The 12,372-nt window shown below is 39.4% G+C and overlaps 1 protein-coding gene across 4 annotated transcripts in view; it reads right to left on the bottom strand.

Annotated features, from left to right (window-relative positions):
- The window catches only part of LOC107313584 (N-deacetylase and N-sulfotransferase 4), a 104,852-nt gene that overhangs the window by 80,177 nt on the left and 12,303 nt on the right, over positions 1–12,372 (bottom strand). The window contains exons 2-4 of one of the 4 annotated variants that reach the window (XM_032444374.2): positions 11,969–12,094; positions 10,830–10,943; positions 5,723–6,966 (exon numbers count right to left, since the gene is read on the bottom strand). In XM_032444374.2, coding sequence (XP_032300265.2) covers positions 5,723–6,703 — 981 coding nt within the window. In that variant the 5' untranslated portion in view covers positions 6,704–6,966; positions 10,830–10,943; positions 11,969–12,094. The remainder of the gene's footprint in view (positions 1–5,722; positions 6,967–10,829; positions 10,944–11,968; positions 12,095–12,372) is intronic. The other 3 variants (XM_032444373.2, XM_015861948.3, XM_015861949.3) reach the window with 3 other exon arrangements.

Below are 12,372 nucleotides of genomic sequence, written 5' to 3'. Positions count from 1 at the left end.
AAGATTTGTTTCCAATCTTATCTGTAGCACCAGGAACTTCAGATTTTGCTGAAGTGCTGGAGATTCATGTGGGGAACTGATAATGAGTACATTTGGAACTAAATGGAGGGAGACGGAGATATTCGGCTACTGTAACTTCTATCATGCTCTCTCCCACAGTTCTGCATGAATTCTAGAAGGGTATAGGAGAAGAGGGCATCCAGAGAAAATCTGTAGAAAGCTGAGTCAGAAATTTAGTTATTCATTATCATCCTCCCCGATTCCTTTGTCTGCTCTTGACTTCTGCTGCCAAACTTCTACGGAAACTTGGGCATGTGTTGCAACACTAGATGTAAAGGGACCGAGAAATACACTGTTGTCTGTGATCAAATAGATCTTCCTTATCCATGGGTCTGGATTCAATCCTTGCTACCAATCCTGAACAGCATGAGAGGGATGGGATTCCAGCAGAACTGAAGCAGAAATATAGCACTGGTCCAGAACAGTTTATTAAATTCCTTCCTTCAGAAGTTGTTGAGACTTTGCATGAACTTGTAGCACACAGCATATCCCATCCCGCGTTCACCTGCAGCTTTTTCCTGAATACGTCTCTGTTATGCCTGATGATATGGCCCAGAAATTTCTAACCGTTCTATCTGAAAGCAATTTGCCTAGCAGAAAGATCAGAAAAAGCATATGCTAGAGAGATTCTGTTATCAAGTGCAGACTCCTGCTGAGCCAGTACTCTTTAATTTGGAATTATCAGAAAAGATGTGACTCCAGCATGAATTCTTGTCTTTAAAATACTAAAATGAGCAAGAAATCACACCTTTTAAGTGTTCTAGGCATTTTAATGATGGTTAAAGTCAAAGGCAAAGAGCAGACTTATGGAAGCGAGGAAGTGTCAGAGATTAATGCAATTCTTTTTTCCACTGAAGCGAGTAGACTGAAGGTTAGAGCAGGAGAATGGGAGAAAATGCAGACAGGCTATTTGATGCTGCTAGGAAAAGCAGAGTCCACTCCCAGGTAGGAACATATAGGATGTTCCAATAGCATTGCTATTTTTATTTTATTTTTAACTGTGCTGCTTTAAATGATTGTTCCCAGATCAACCAGTGAGGGTGCTGAAAGTTTCCTAGCTATTGCTCTTCATAGGTGCATTTAAATTATATATTTTGCAACTTTATACTATAATAGCAGCAAAGGAAAATTCTTAATGAGATCTCACTACATGTTTGAGTAATGCTGCTGTTTGCACTCACTTAGAAGGAAATTTAAAGATAAATGTTCTATATTCTTTCTGTCTGGCAACCCCGGAGACCACAAAAGCTAGATATTTCTAGTTGTTTTTGCTAAACCACTGATGCCAATCATGGACTCATCATATGGTCAAGAACCAAAATAATTTGCAAGAACATGAATTCAGTAATTCTGCAAAGTAACTGAAGAGTTCTTGAGTCTTTTGCCTTCTAAAATCAAGCAGAGAGATAATACATTGGCAGGAGGGGAAGGGAGGAATTCATTTGCAGGGGCTCACTGAGCTCAAGATAGATCTCTGTAAAGCTTGGGAAAATAGCTTTCTGTGGCTCTGCTGAGTTCCTGTTTAATTACTTAGCCAGATATGACCTTGCACAACTTCTGCAATACAAGGGACTAGCAGATCTTTTGTGGTAAATAGAGCCCATAATAGCTCTGTTTTCTAATCTCTGTTTCTCTATCTGATGCCACCCCTTATAAAACTATATATATGTACTCAAAGCACCTAATTGAGGAAAGGCTTTGTGAGAGGATAAAAACATTCACGTTGCAGGAAGTAATTACACAGGAACAGTGTTACTCGTCTTTTTATTGCTACATATGAATACTGTTATCAAAAAACTCATTTCTAGTCATGTGTTCTTTGGATTGGCAATTATTACACACTTGGTAAGGGAGGAAATTCCTAAGAGCCTGAATAGGGGGATGTTATTTGGCTGTATTTTTAACACAGTTTCGGAAGTGCGCATCTGTTTCCAGTTTACTTGCATGCATCTGGGAATCTGGTGCATATAAAAGCATTCCCAAGCAACACTAGTGTCTGTGGTACTGTAAGAGTCTAACAGAATCTCAAATAACTTTGCAAAATCAACCTATGCCAGCTCCAGTGACAAATGCTATATGAACTGAAGGAAGTGGAGAAAAAGTGATGCCACATAATTCTGTGAATTGTGCTATGCTGAGAAACTTCTTCATTACAAGCAGCATTTCAAGTTTGGTTTGTGTGTGTATGTGTTTTTAAAGTACTGTATAAATAAGTCCATGTTGGAGATGCTGATATTGTAAACATCTGTTACAGGAGATGGGATGAAATGAATTTTGATGTGCACAATACTGCTCATGTGGATTGTGATTTTTATGCTAAATATACTTGAAATATGCATCTCAGAAAAGAAAGGAAACGGTCTAATTTTTTTTTCTTGTTTGTTTCTCATTCAAAGTTTGTTCTCACTGAACAACATAAGAGCCTGTACTAATCTCATAGAATCATAAAGATTGGAAAAGACCTCTAAGGTCATCTACTCCAATCATCCATCTACCACTAATACTGTCCACTAGATTATGTACCTAAATATGATATTCATCATTTTCTTGAACACCTCCAGGGAAAGCAACTCCTTCACCTACCTGGGCAGCCTGTTCCTGTGCATCACCACTGTTTCTGAGAAGAAATTCTTCCTCGTAACCAACTTAAGGCCATTCCTTTTTATCATATTGCTGTTACCACGGAGAAGAGGCTGACCCCGACCTCACCACAATCTCCTTTCAGGCAGTTGTAGAGAGCCATAAAATCTCCCCTGAGCCTCCTTTTCTCCAGATTAGGCAGTCCCACCCCCTCAGCTGTTCCCCATGAGACCTGTGCTCCAGACCCCTCACCAGCTTGCCCTTCTCTGAACACACTCCAGGGCCTCAATGTCTCTCTTGTCGCACGGGGCCCAAAACTGAACACTGTACTTGAGGTGCAGCCTCACTACAGATGAAAACAGGGGGGGCAAGCACCTCCTTGCTCCTGCTTTTACTCTTACAATACACATACAAGGCAAGTACAACCTGCTCCTATATCTCATGTTGCCTCTATGTGTTACCTCCATGCCTTTCATGGTAGCCTCCCACTGTGCTGTGGAAACACAGCCCCCTTTGAGCAGCTAGTCACAATGCTTGGCAATATTTTGACATCACTTAAGCATTAGCCTCTTAACTGTTTTCCTTAGCTATTTTGTGTTTTGACCAAGGATGCTGCTTTGTTGTGAGAAGCGAAGCCAGGCTCACTGGCTCTTAATTGCTTTCTTTCCCAAGTGACTTTTGAGATTTTCCTCTAACTCACTGTAATTATCCTTTACTGTAAACTAAGTAAAGTATACCCTGTTTTTTTTGTCCTGTTCATTAGCAAGCATCCTGCTTTGAGTGCTACTATATTCTGAGAATGTCTAGTCTGATTTGAAATGAAAGCCCAGTTTGACATGCAGAATAGCAACGGATGGTCAAGGTGCAGAATCCCTTTACATGGAAGCATCATTCAAAAGGGAAATAACTTCTACCTTACAACAGTGTACCTGATGGGGAAGATGGTTCTGAGCATGTGCTCACAAAAGACATCTCACCATGGTTTTTGTTTCTTCTCTGAGACCAAGAAAGAATTTCTCCTATGAATGAATCTATTTGTAATACTGCAAGGGATATGGGCTACTTCTTTAGCACTTGAGAAAAGTGGGAAGAATGAAAGTTTCCCTTCAAATCTTGACTTAAATATAATCCATAAAGAGAAGTATCACCATAAATATATTATTATTATTATTATTATTATTATTATTATTATTATTATTATTATTATTATTATTATTGTTATTATTATTATTATTATTATTATTAAAGTCTGAAGCCTAGAAGACCATTTCTTTTGTTGTTGAGGTATCCAGTGTTGTGGATTGTTCAGTTTTCAGATGGGTAACTGTGTGCAGAATACAAAAGTGCTGCTGAATGCTTTTAGCAGCTATAATTCTGACATCGATCTCCTAACATAGCCCTCAGATCTTCAGTTTTGTCCTGTATCTCCCATAAAGAATGATGATGGGACATGGCTGCTCTGCCAAGCATAAGTGAAAGGTTTGTCTGCTAGTGTTGCTGATTTCTGGATGATAAGGAAAATGAAATGGGGATTTCCTTGGGGCTTGGAGACTATTTCAGTAGTCAGTATGATTTGAATTTTCAAGTGACTCAGTGAGGACGTTCTGTTCTAGTAATAGGGACTCCTTAATCAATGTAGAAAAAGAGTCTCAAAGTTGTGTGTGCAAAAAGCTCCACCTGGAGAAACTTGTTCCACAATTGCCTTTTCAGCTAATTTCCTCTCTTAGATGGGCCCTTTATCAGTGTGTTTAACCATGTTTCTTCAGAGGAAACACTTGATCACTTAGCTTGTGCATAGGGCTTGGATCACAAGACACCAAGAATATCTAATACTGGCTCTTTAAGCATCTGGATGCTGGAAACAGCTCTGATGATCTGTCATACTCCTGGTTTGGTCAATAGAACCAAAGTTTTTCAGTGTTTTATGTGTCTGAAACTACTCTTTTTGGAGGGTATTATATCACTCTCTTAATGATACAGGTGAGTTGGCAGGCAAATATAAAACTCATAGAACTGGAAATAAGTATTAAGAAACAAAATAGGTATCTAAGTGTTAAAAATAAGAAAAGTAAAAGAAAAAAATAGAGGCTTACTTATTGCTCACAAAAGCAGTAGAGTATTTACATGAAAATTCTGTAATAAAGGCTAGAGAATGTAATGTTGCATGCTTAGGAGCTTCAGCTAATATCTGAACATGATTCTCCTGCATGTGGAAAATCACAATAAAGTAATTTTCATGCAGTAGACTCCTGTCTATTTACCTCTTTAAGTCTGTATGTCTTCCCACAGTGCACACACTTTTAAGAATTAATCTAAACAGATATAATTGAGTCTCTGAATATTAAAGACTATGAAAATAAGTTTGAAAGATTCTCCAAAAAGAAGTTTGTGAACAGTCCACCTTATCAGTTACTTAGGATATTTGCTAAAGCTGAGGCTGTGCTTTCAACCTATCTCAAGTAACTTTGGATACTTATCTATTAATGAAAATTATCCTGCTAAGCACTGTAAGTAAAACTGTGACCAATTTTTCCATTCTTTTTTGTTCTATTTTGATATAGTGATAGTTACGGGAGATTTCAAAAAATGAACAATCTTTCATTTTCTGTTCATTATAACAGAAATAATACAGCAAATGCATACAAATGAAATTTATATGTATGTCATAAGTAGACATACACGTGTACATCTGTATATTCAAAGGGGGAAAAAATTAATGTAGTATAAAGCGTGTTCTTATCTGAATTCAGAGTTCTCAGCAGTAAATTTGCTCCAGAAATGGAGATGTCTTTGTTATAATTTGGAGGGAAAAAAAAAGGAAAAAAAAAAAGGTTGTGTGAGATATTCAAAAGTTATTTTCTTTTTTATTAGCTTGCTCAAGTGAGCAGGACTTTCAAGAGTGAGAGGTGGTCTATATGTTTTCTACATATGTTATTTTTGAGGCCACCTCTGTGTATTCAACATACTTGTGCACTTTGAGCCTTTAAGCGGAAGTGGGACTTTTGGTTTTCTCACCCTTTGTCTCCTAGTTACCAATGAACATGTTTGCATCCAGGATGGTATTTCCCAGTTCTTGCCTTACCTTCACATCGTTGACATTCATCCTTGTGCCCTCCTTCCCAACAAAGATGTCATCAATGTCAACCAGAATGTACCTATCCAAAGACAGTGTGAGCTTCTTCCCTGACAGAAAAGAGATGGCATCAATAAAGATCAGCTTGTGCAACCAGAAGGTCAGGTTGTTTCCAAAAAGAACTCTCTGAATCCCATCATGAAGCCCCAAGTCCTGGATGACAGTTGCATACAGAGCAGCCTTTGGCAATGCCATAGGGGTTGGCCTAGAAGCCTGCAGTTCAGTTAAAAGAACAGGTTGGTAGGTGGAATGGTTGAATTGGAAAACTGTCCAGTCTTCACCAGGCAATGGGCCTTTCTCAGTTCTTGGTGCTTTGGTAATGCGAAGGAGGGGAGACTGAGGGTTTACAACACAATCTTTGAGGGCAATGTTATTGTAAAGATGTAATGGCAAGCCTTTCAGTTTTGTACTTGGGGAGCTGTTCTCATTGGCTTTATGAAAACCAATTATGCTAACACTGTATTCCACGCAGTATTTTTCCAGAAGCTCTCTGTTCCACGAGTCCATGGATACATACTTTAAAATATTCTCATATATAATAATTGTGTATTTTCCTCTTCCATTGTCTGTGAGAGGGGGAATATCTCCCTTGGTAGGTGCGATGACCATATGGTATTGAAATCTGCTGGATTCAAGGATGGCTATGATGTCTTGTCCCAGCTGGGAGTACTGGCTTTCCACAAAGAGAAGGACAGTGGGATCAGTTTTAGATGGATCTATTGGCTTAGCTGTTTTCAGCTCCATGGACCTGTATGGTAAAAGCTTGAGATCTTCACACTCTGCTTCTCCAGTGGTTTCTGCAAGAGTCATCTCCTGCTTGTAACCAGTGTACAGGTAATAGGCAGAAATGACAATACTTGCTAGGCAGAAGGCAGCCAGGAGAATGACCAGTGTTCTGAAACTTCTTCGGAGCCTCACTATTAGATTCATCTTCTGTAGGACTTCCAACTATACTTGGACTTGCTGCTTTTTGGTTTTCTCTTTCTAAAGTGCCATAATAATAATTAGACGCAGAGGTGCTGATTCCTCTCCTGAGACGTTCATGTGACCATTGCAGTGCATTTATGAAGTTGTTGGGGAGATTATAAAGCTGTTGAAGCAGGAAATCAAAGGATCTGGAAAGCTAAATTGAAAGAGGCTTTCTCAGAATGCAGCAGTTGCCAATAATCAATGAAGAAAACTCTTAACATTATCTGCAACAAGAAGTAAAAGAAAAGTAAATAAAATTCATAAAGCAATTAAAAATGTATGTCAATAAAGAAAGTATCAGTGATGTGAGTTGAGAGGGAGGCTCAAGCACTACTTGAACAGTTAAAATGTTGCTTGCTGTCTTAACATACCAGAGCTGCTTCTATTTTATTATATCAGCCCACAATGTCAGAGGTGGATGCTGGTGATATAGCAGTGGAAGGTGAACCTTCCTGCCAATATTGCTGCATTCTGTTGCATTATGTTGCTGTGTGACAAATGGCAGCAGAGGTGCTGACAAAATGGTGTCTGACATGGAAGTGTGAATGAAGCAAAGGTGTGTCACTAAACTCCTCTGTGTGGAAGAAAAATGGCACCCACTGAGATGCATCAGTGCTTGCTGAATGTTTCTGGAGACCAAAGAGGACGTGAGCACAGTGAGGTGGTGGTGGGTGGTGTGTTTCAGCAGTGAGGACTGTGGCATGAAAGACAAGCCACTTTCCAAGCAGCCATGCGCAGCTATCATACCACAAAATGCAGAGTGTCTCGATCAGCTCATCTATTTGAATCAGCAGATTATGACCAAAGAACTGTGTATGAAGCTGAATATCTTCAGCTTCAATGTGTTGGAAACGATGGTGGCAGCGTTGGAATATTGCAAGGTTTGTGCAAGGAACAGGAATAGAAAGAACAACATATACACGTTTGTCAGGACCTATCGAAGCAATATAAAGCCGAAGGTGACAGTTCCCCAGAGCACATCATTACCTGTGGCAAGACATGGTGTCACTACTACCAGGTGGAATCAAAACAGCCATCCATGAAGTGATGACATGCGGATTGTTCATCAAAGAAAAAGTTCAAGACACAGCCCTCTTTGGGTAAAGCGATGTGTACTTTTGAGATAGGAAAAGGGTGATCCTTCTGGATTTCCTGGTACCTGGACAAACCATGAACTCTGGCCACTACATAATGATGCTGACTAAGCTGAAGGTTCAAACTTCCAAAGACAGGTAAGAGAAGAAGACAACCTTTGTCTTGCAACACAGTAATGCCAGGCCCCATACCAGTTTGAGGACTGTGGAGCACATTAGCCAGTCTAAGCTGGACTATCCTACCAACCATGCCCACTGTATAGATCAGATTTGGTGCATCTGGCTTCCATCTGTTCAGGATGATGAAAGATGGACTGCATAGGCAACATTTTTGTAGTGACTATGCTGTCATAGCAGCTATGAAACAGTGGGTCATCTATGTTGATGTGGCTTTTTATAAGGTTATCGCTCATCTCTGGGAAAAATGCATAGCCAGTGGTGGTGACTATGTTGAAAAACAATGTTTTGTAGCTGAGAATTTGCTCTATCAAACAGTGTGCTCTTCTATCTGTTGTAGTTTCCAAGGAAATAAATAGGAGGAATTACTTTCAAGGTAACCTCTGTGTTTTATCTTCATACAGCAGGATTCTCCCTTATTCTTAGAGTAAATAACAACAACAACAACAACAACAATAATAATATAGTTTTTTGAGCACAGTGGTTCTTTTATTTATGGCCAATTATTGGCTAGACTGGTTTATTACTATTACAACTAGGGATAACTAAGGATAACCATGTAATAAAACAAGGAGAAATGAAATATTGGCTAAATATAGGGTCAAGTTCCATGTCAAATTCATAATTTTGTGGTTAAATATTCTGCAAAGGGGTAACGGATTCTCTTTTAGACTGTGAAAGCAAAGAAAAAAAAAAAAAAGAGGTTAGGAGTGCTTTGGAGAACTTGTCTCCCCAGTTTCTCTTCTGTGCCTGGAGTGATCAGTATTTTACAGTCCATTTAAGGACTATCAATGATTAAAATTTCACATGAATTTTCCAAATGAATGAGTAGGTTGTGGAAACTGCAGGCTACAGCTGTGAGAGCTCAATTTTCTACTCTCCAAGGGATAAGTGGGGGCGATTGCATGGGACATGAGTAGTGTTGGAGTTGCTGAGCCATGAAGGTTTGTCCTGTGAGTACTAGATGGGAGCAATAGTGTGTGCTCTGGATCAAAGCACTTCCTGCTAAATGTCGGGGGCTTTGGGCAGTTTCTACCATGTTGTATAGTTGAAATTTGAGGTGCTCAAACCTGACTGCCTGGCCAGTTCTGACACAGTTGTGCACTTGATATTTCTACCTAAATTCATGTGGAGCTACCATTGCTGACAAAGAATCATGTGACTCAGAAGCAATTAAAATTAACTAAACAAATAGCCTATGTTTCTCTATGGATTTAAGTAAGAAGTAATGTCTGCCTGAGTTATTTGTATTATTTACCTATTGGAAAAATGTGGGACTGTAAGCAATGGATGATTTTTGAGCAGCAGGAGGAAGAAACTCTTTTTCACAGAAGATGCTTATCAACTGACAAGCGTGTATTGAGTTATAATTCTGATTTATTTATTTCTTGCTATTCTGAAAGCTACTCATATTAATCTCTAAGTGGAAAAAATTGAAAAGAGTTTTCATGAAAGATACCGAGGAAACTTGTTTGCCAGTTATATTTTATGGCTTTGGTATTGAGTTAGAATCAGAGTAGTTTGAATTGGAAGGGACCTGTAAAGGTCATCTAGTCCAACTCCTCTGCAATGAACGGGAACACCTACAGCTCCATCAGGTGCTTGGAGCCCCTTCAGTCTGACTTTGAATGTCTCCAGGGGTGGGGCTTCCACCATTTCTTCGGCAACCCATTGCAGTACCTCACCACCCTAATTATAAATAAACCTCCTTCCTTATATCCAGTCTCCTCTCTTTTAATTTAAAACCATTTCCCCTTGTCCTATCACATGGGCCCTGCTAAGTCTGTCTCCTTCTATCTTAAAGCCCCCCTTTAGGCACCAAAAAACCACTTTCAGCCATGAACAATTGCTGAAGCAATTGTGAATTAAGAGGTCTATTTATTCAAGAGAACCTTGCTCTTGCTCGCGCAGTTTAGGTAGAGGGAGTTGCTGCTGAGGCTGGCTGTGAGTTGGCTGGACTTTTACTTAGTGTTAGTGACCCTGCTGTGTGTCAAGTGGCAGTTAACAAAAACAACGAGCAAAGTGGGTAACTTCTGCACTGACTTTAATAAGCAGTCAAAAAAAGAAGAAGTGAGAAAAGTGTCCTGTATTTAGTAAAGTCTAATGTGTGAAGAGAGAAATAGAAAAGAAATGAAGCTATGAAGCTATTGCTAAGAAATTAAAATCATGAAGATAACTGTAAGAGTACCTTCCCCTTCCTATCCTCCCTCCCCCCCCCCCCCCCAAATCCCATTGGTAGTTCCTTCATTCTGCAGTTTTCTGTGTGTTTGTCTGGATCTCACTTCTTATTAAAGCTCTAATTAAGATTTTATAAAAAGATAAAACCAGATCAAGTGAAGCATTGTCTATGAGGCTGTGCTTCAGATGCAGTGACATTGATGAGTCACTCAGGGTTTATTGGATTAAGAGAACTGCTCTCTCTGTGGGAAGAATAGCCTGGGGGGGAGGGAGGGAGGAGAGGGGGGTCGAGCAATCTCCTCACAAAACAGCTAATTGCAGCAAGTCTTAGTTTTGTTAGCATGCGAGATATCTTGGAACAATGCTTAACACCCTCCCACACACACCTCGGACTTTGCATCTTCTGCTTTCTTTGAGCACTAGAGGGCAATATTTTCTTGCTTTTTGCCAGACAGCACCTGTTCTCACCTCAGCTCGCAGAGCAAACGGCTCTGCCTTCGTGTTCTTTCCAGAAGGGTCTCACAAATCATCCATGCATGTAAAGCACCTTAATTGAGACACTTATGTTTAATAAATATAGGAAATAAACAGGGTTTCTGTTCTAAAAAATCTGCTGCTAAATTGCACTGAATACTTACTGGATGTCTCAATCAACATCTGTAGCACAAGGGGAAATAGCACGCAAGGAGACCTTAAACTGCACATTTCTCTTCACTATTCTGTCTTGCTGGATCTCTCTCTGGCATTGCAAACTGTCAAAATAATACACTTGAGCTAGATCTTCATTGTTATTGTCATTTACGTAGCTAAAAAAAGCATGCAAATTCATAAAGACAAAACAAAGTATTTTTATCCCAAATTAGTTAATAGAAATACCATTACTGAAAATACCTCCTAGTCATCTAGAACAGTATGTAGTTTCCAGGTATGTAGAAGAGTCTACTTGTTGTATGTAGATGTTTCAGCAAACGCAAGTATTCAGTTATCTGTCTTGAAGCTGGGAATGTTCTGCCCCTGGAGGTGCCTAAGACTGGGTTGGATGGGGCCCTGGACAGCCTTATCTGATGGGGGCAGCAAGACAAGCAGCCCAAGGCAGGGGTTGTATCTGGGTGGTCTGTTAGGTCCCTTCCCAGCTGAGTAATCAGAGAATCATAGAATCACAAGGCTAGAGAGGACCTACAAGATCATCTAGTCCAACTGTCCTCCCATTACCATTGCTACCACAAGCCACTAGATCAGATCTCATAGCTCCTCATCCAGATGTGTCTTGAACACTGCCAGGGATTCTATGATATAGACATGCAATATTAAGATTAATAAAAAATTTAAACTTCCTGGAAGAAATGTGGATTTGGAGCAGGTCTCTTTTTGCTTTGTGTATTGCATTTGAGTTGATCTGTTTATATTGTTCAGTTAAAAAAAAAAAAAAAAAAAAAAAAAAGAAGTGTGAAGTAATTAAAGTTTATGAAAATAAATCAGCTCTATTAGCCGTTAGTGGGACATTTTCTAAAGCATAATTGGAAGTTAATGCTGTTTGTGCCTTTGAAACTCTTCCCCCTCAAAGTTCAGCATCTTTATATTCATTCAAAAATTCAAATTTCTTTAGAGTGTTTCTGTACTATATTAATTTGAAAACATGCAAATTGGCCTTCTTTCATAATTAACATTACTAATGTAGTTTCATTTTAGAAACTGGTATTTGAGGGCCTGTGAACCTATGATTACTGGTCAAAGCACACTGACATTTCAGGGACAAAGTCTAGAGCTGGGTACTCACCAAGGAAATCTGCTTATATTTGCTCAGACTTGATCCTTTAGTAGGTCTTTCAGTCTTGTGCTTAGCTGTCTCCCTGGACACTGTGTCTCTCTGGCCAGAAACTGTATGTTGAGGTTCCACACCTGTCTGTAAGAACTGTCAATTTTCTTTAACTTAGGCATCCTGGAAGTTCTAAAAAATCATCTCTTTGCTAAATAATAATTGCTGCTTCCTCATACAAATGCATCTGATTGCTTAAAGTGTACTCATATTGAAGATGATTGATTGGGAGATCAAAACTTGATGGCTAAAAGATGACAGTGCAGCAGTGAAAAGAAACAACGTGTTATTAATGCCTTGTGTTAGCACGGCACCAGGAGTTAAAGCTGACTCTCACGGCCCAGTTTCTGAATATGGATCTTCTA

This window comes from Coturnix japonica, chromosome 4 (assembly GCF_054131305.1).
Source record: "Coturnix japonica strain WE chromosome 4, WE-NBRP24, whole genome shotgun sequence".
Classification (NCBI taxonomy): Eukaryota; Metazoa; Chordata; class Aves; order Galliformes; family Phasianidae; genus Coturnix; species Coturnix japonica.
Note: the sequence above shows the minus strand (reverse complement) of the source record. Positions and strands in the feature narration are given on the sequence as shown.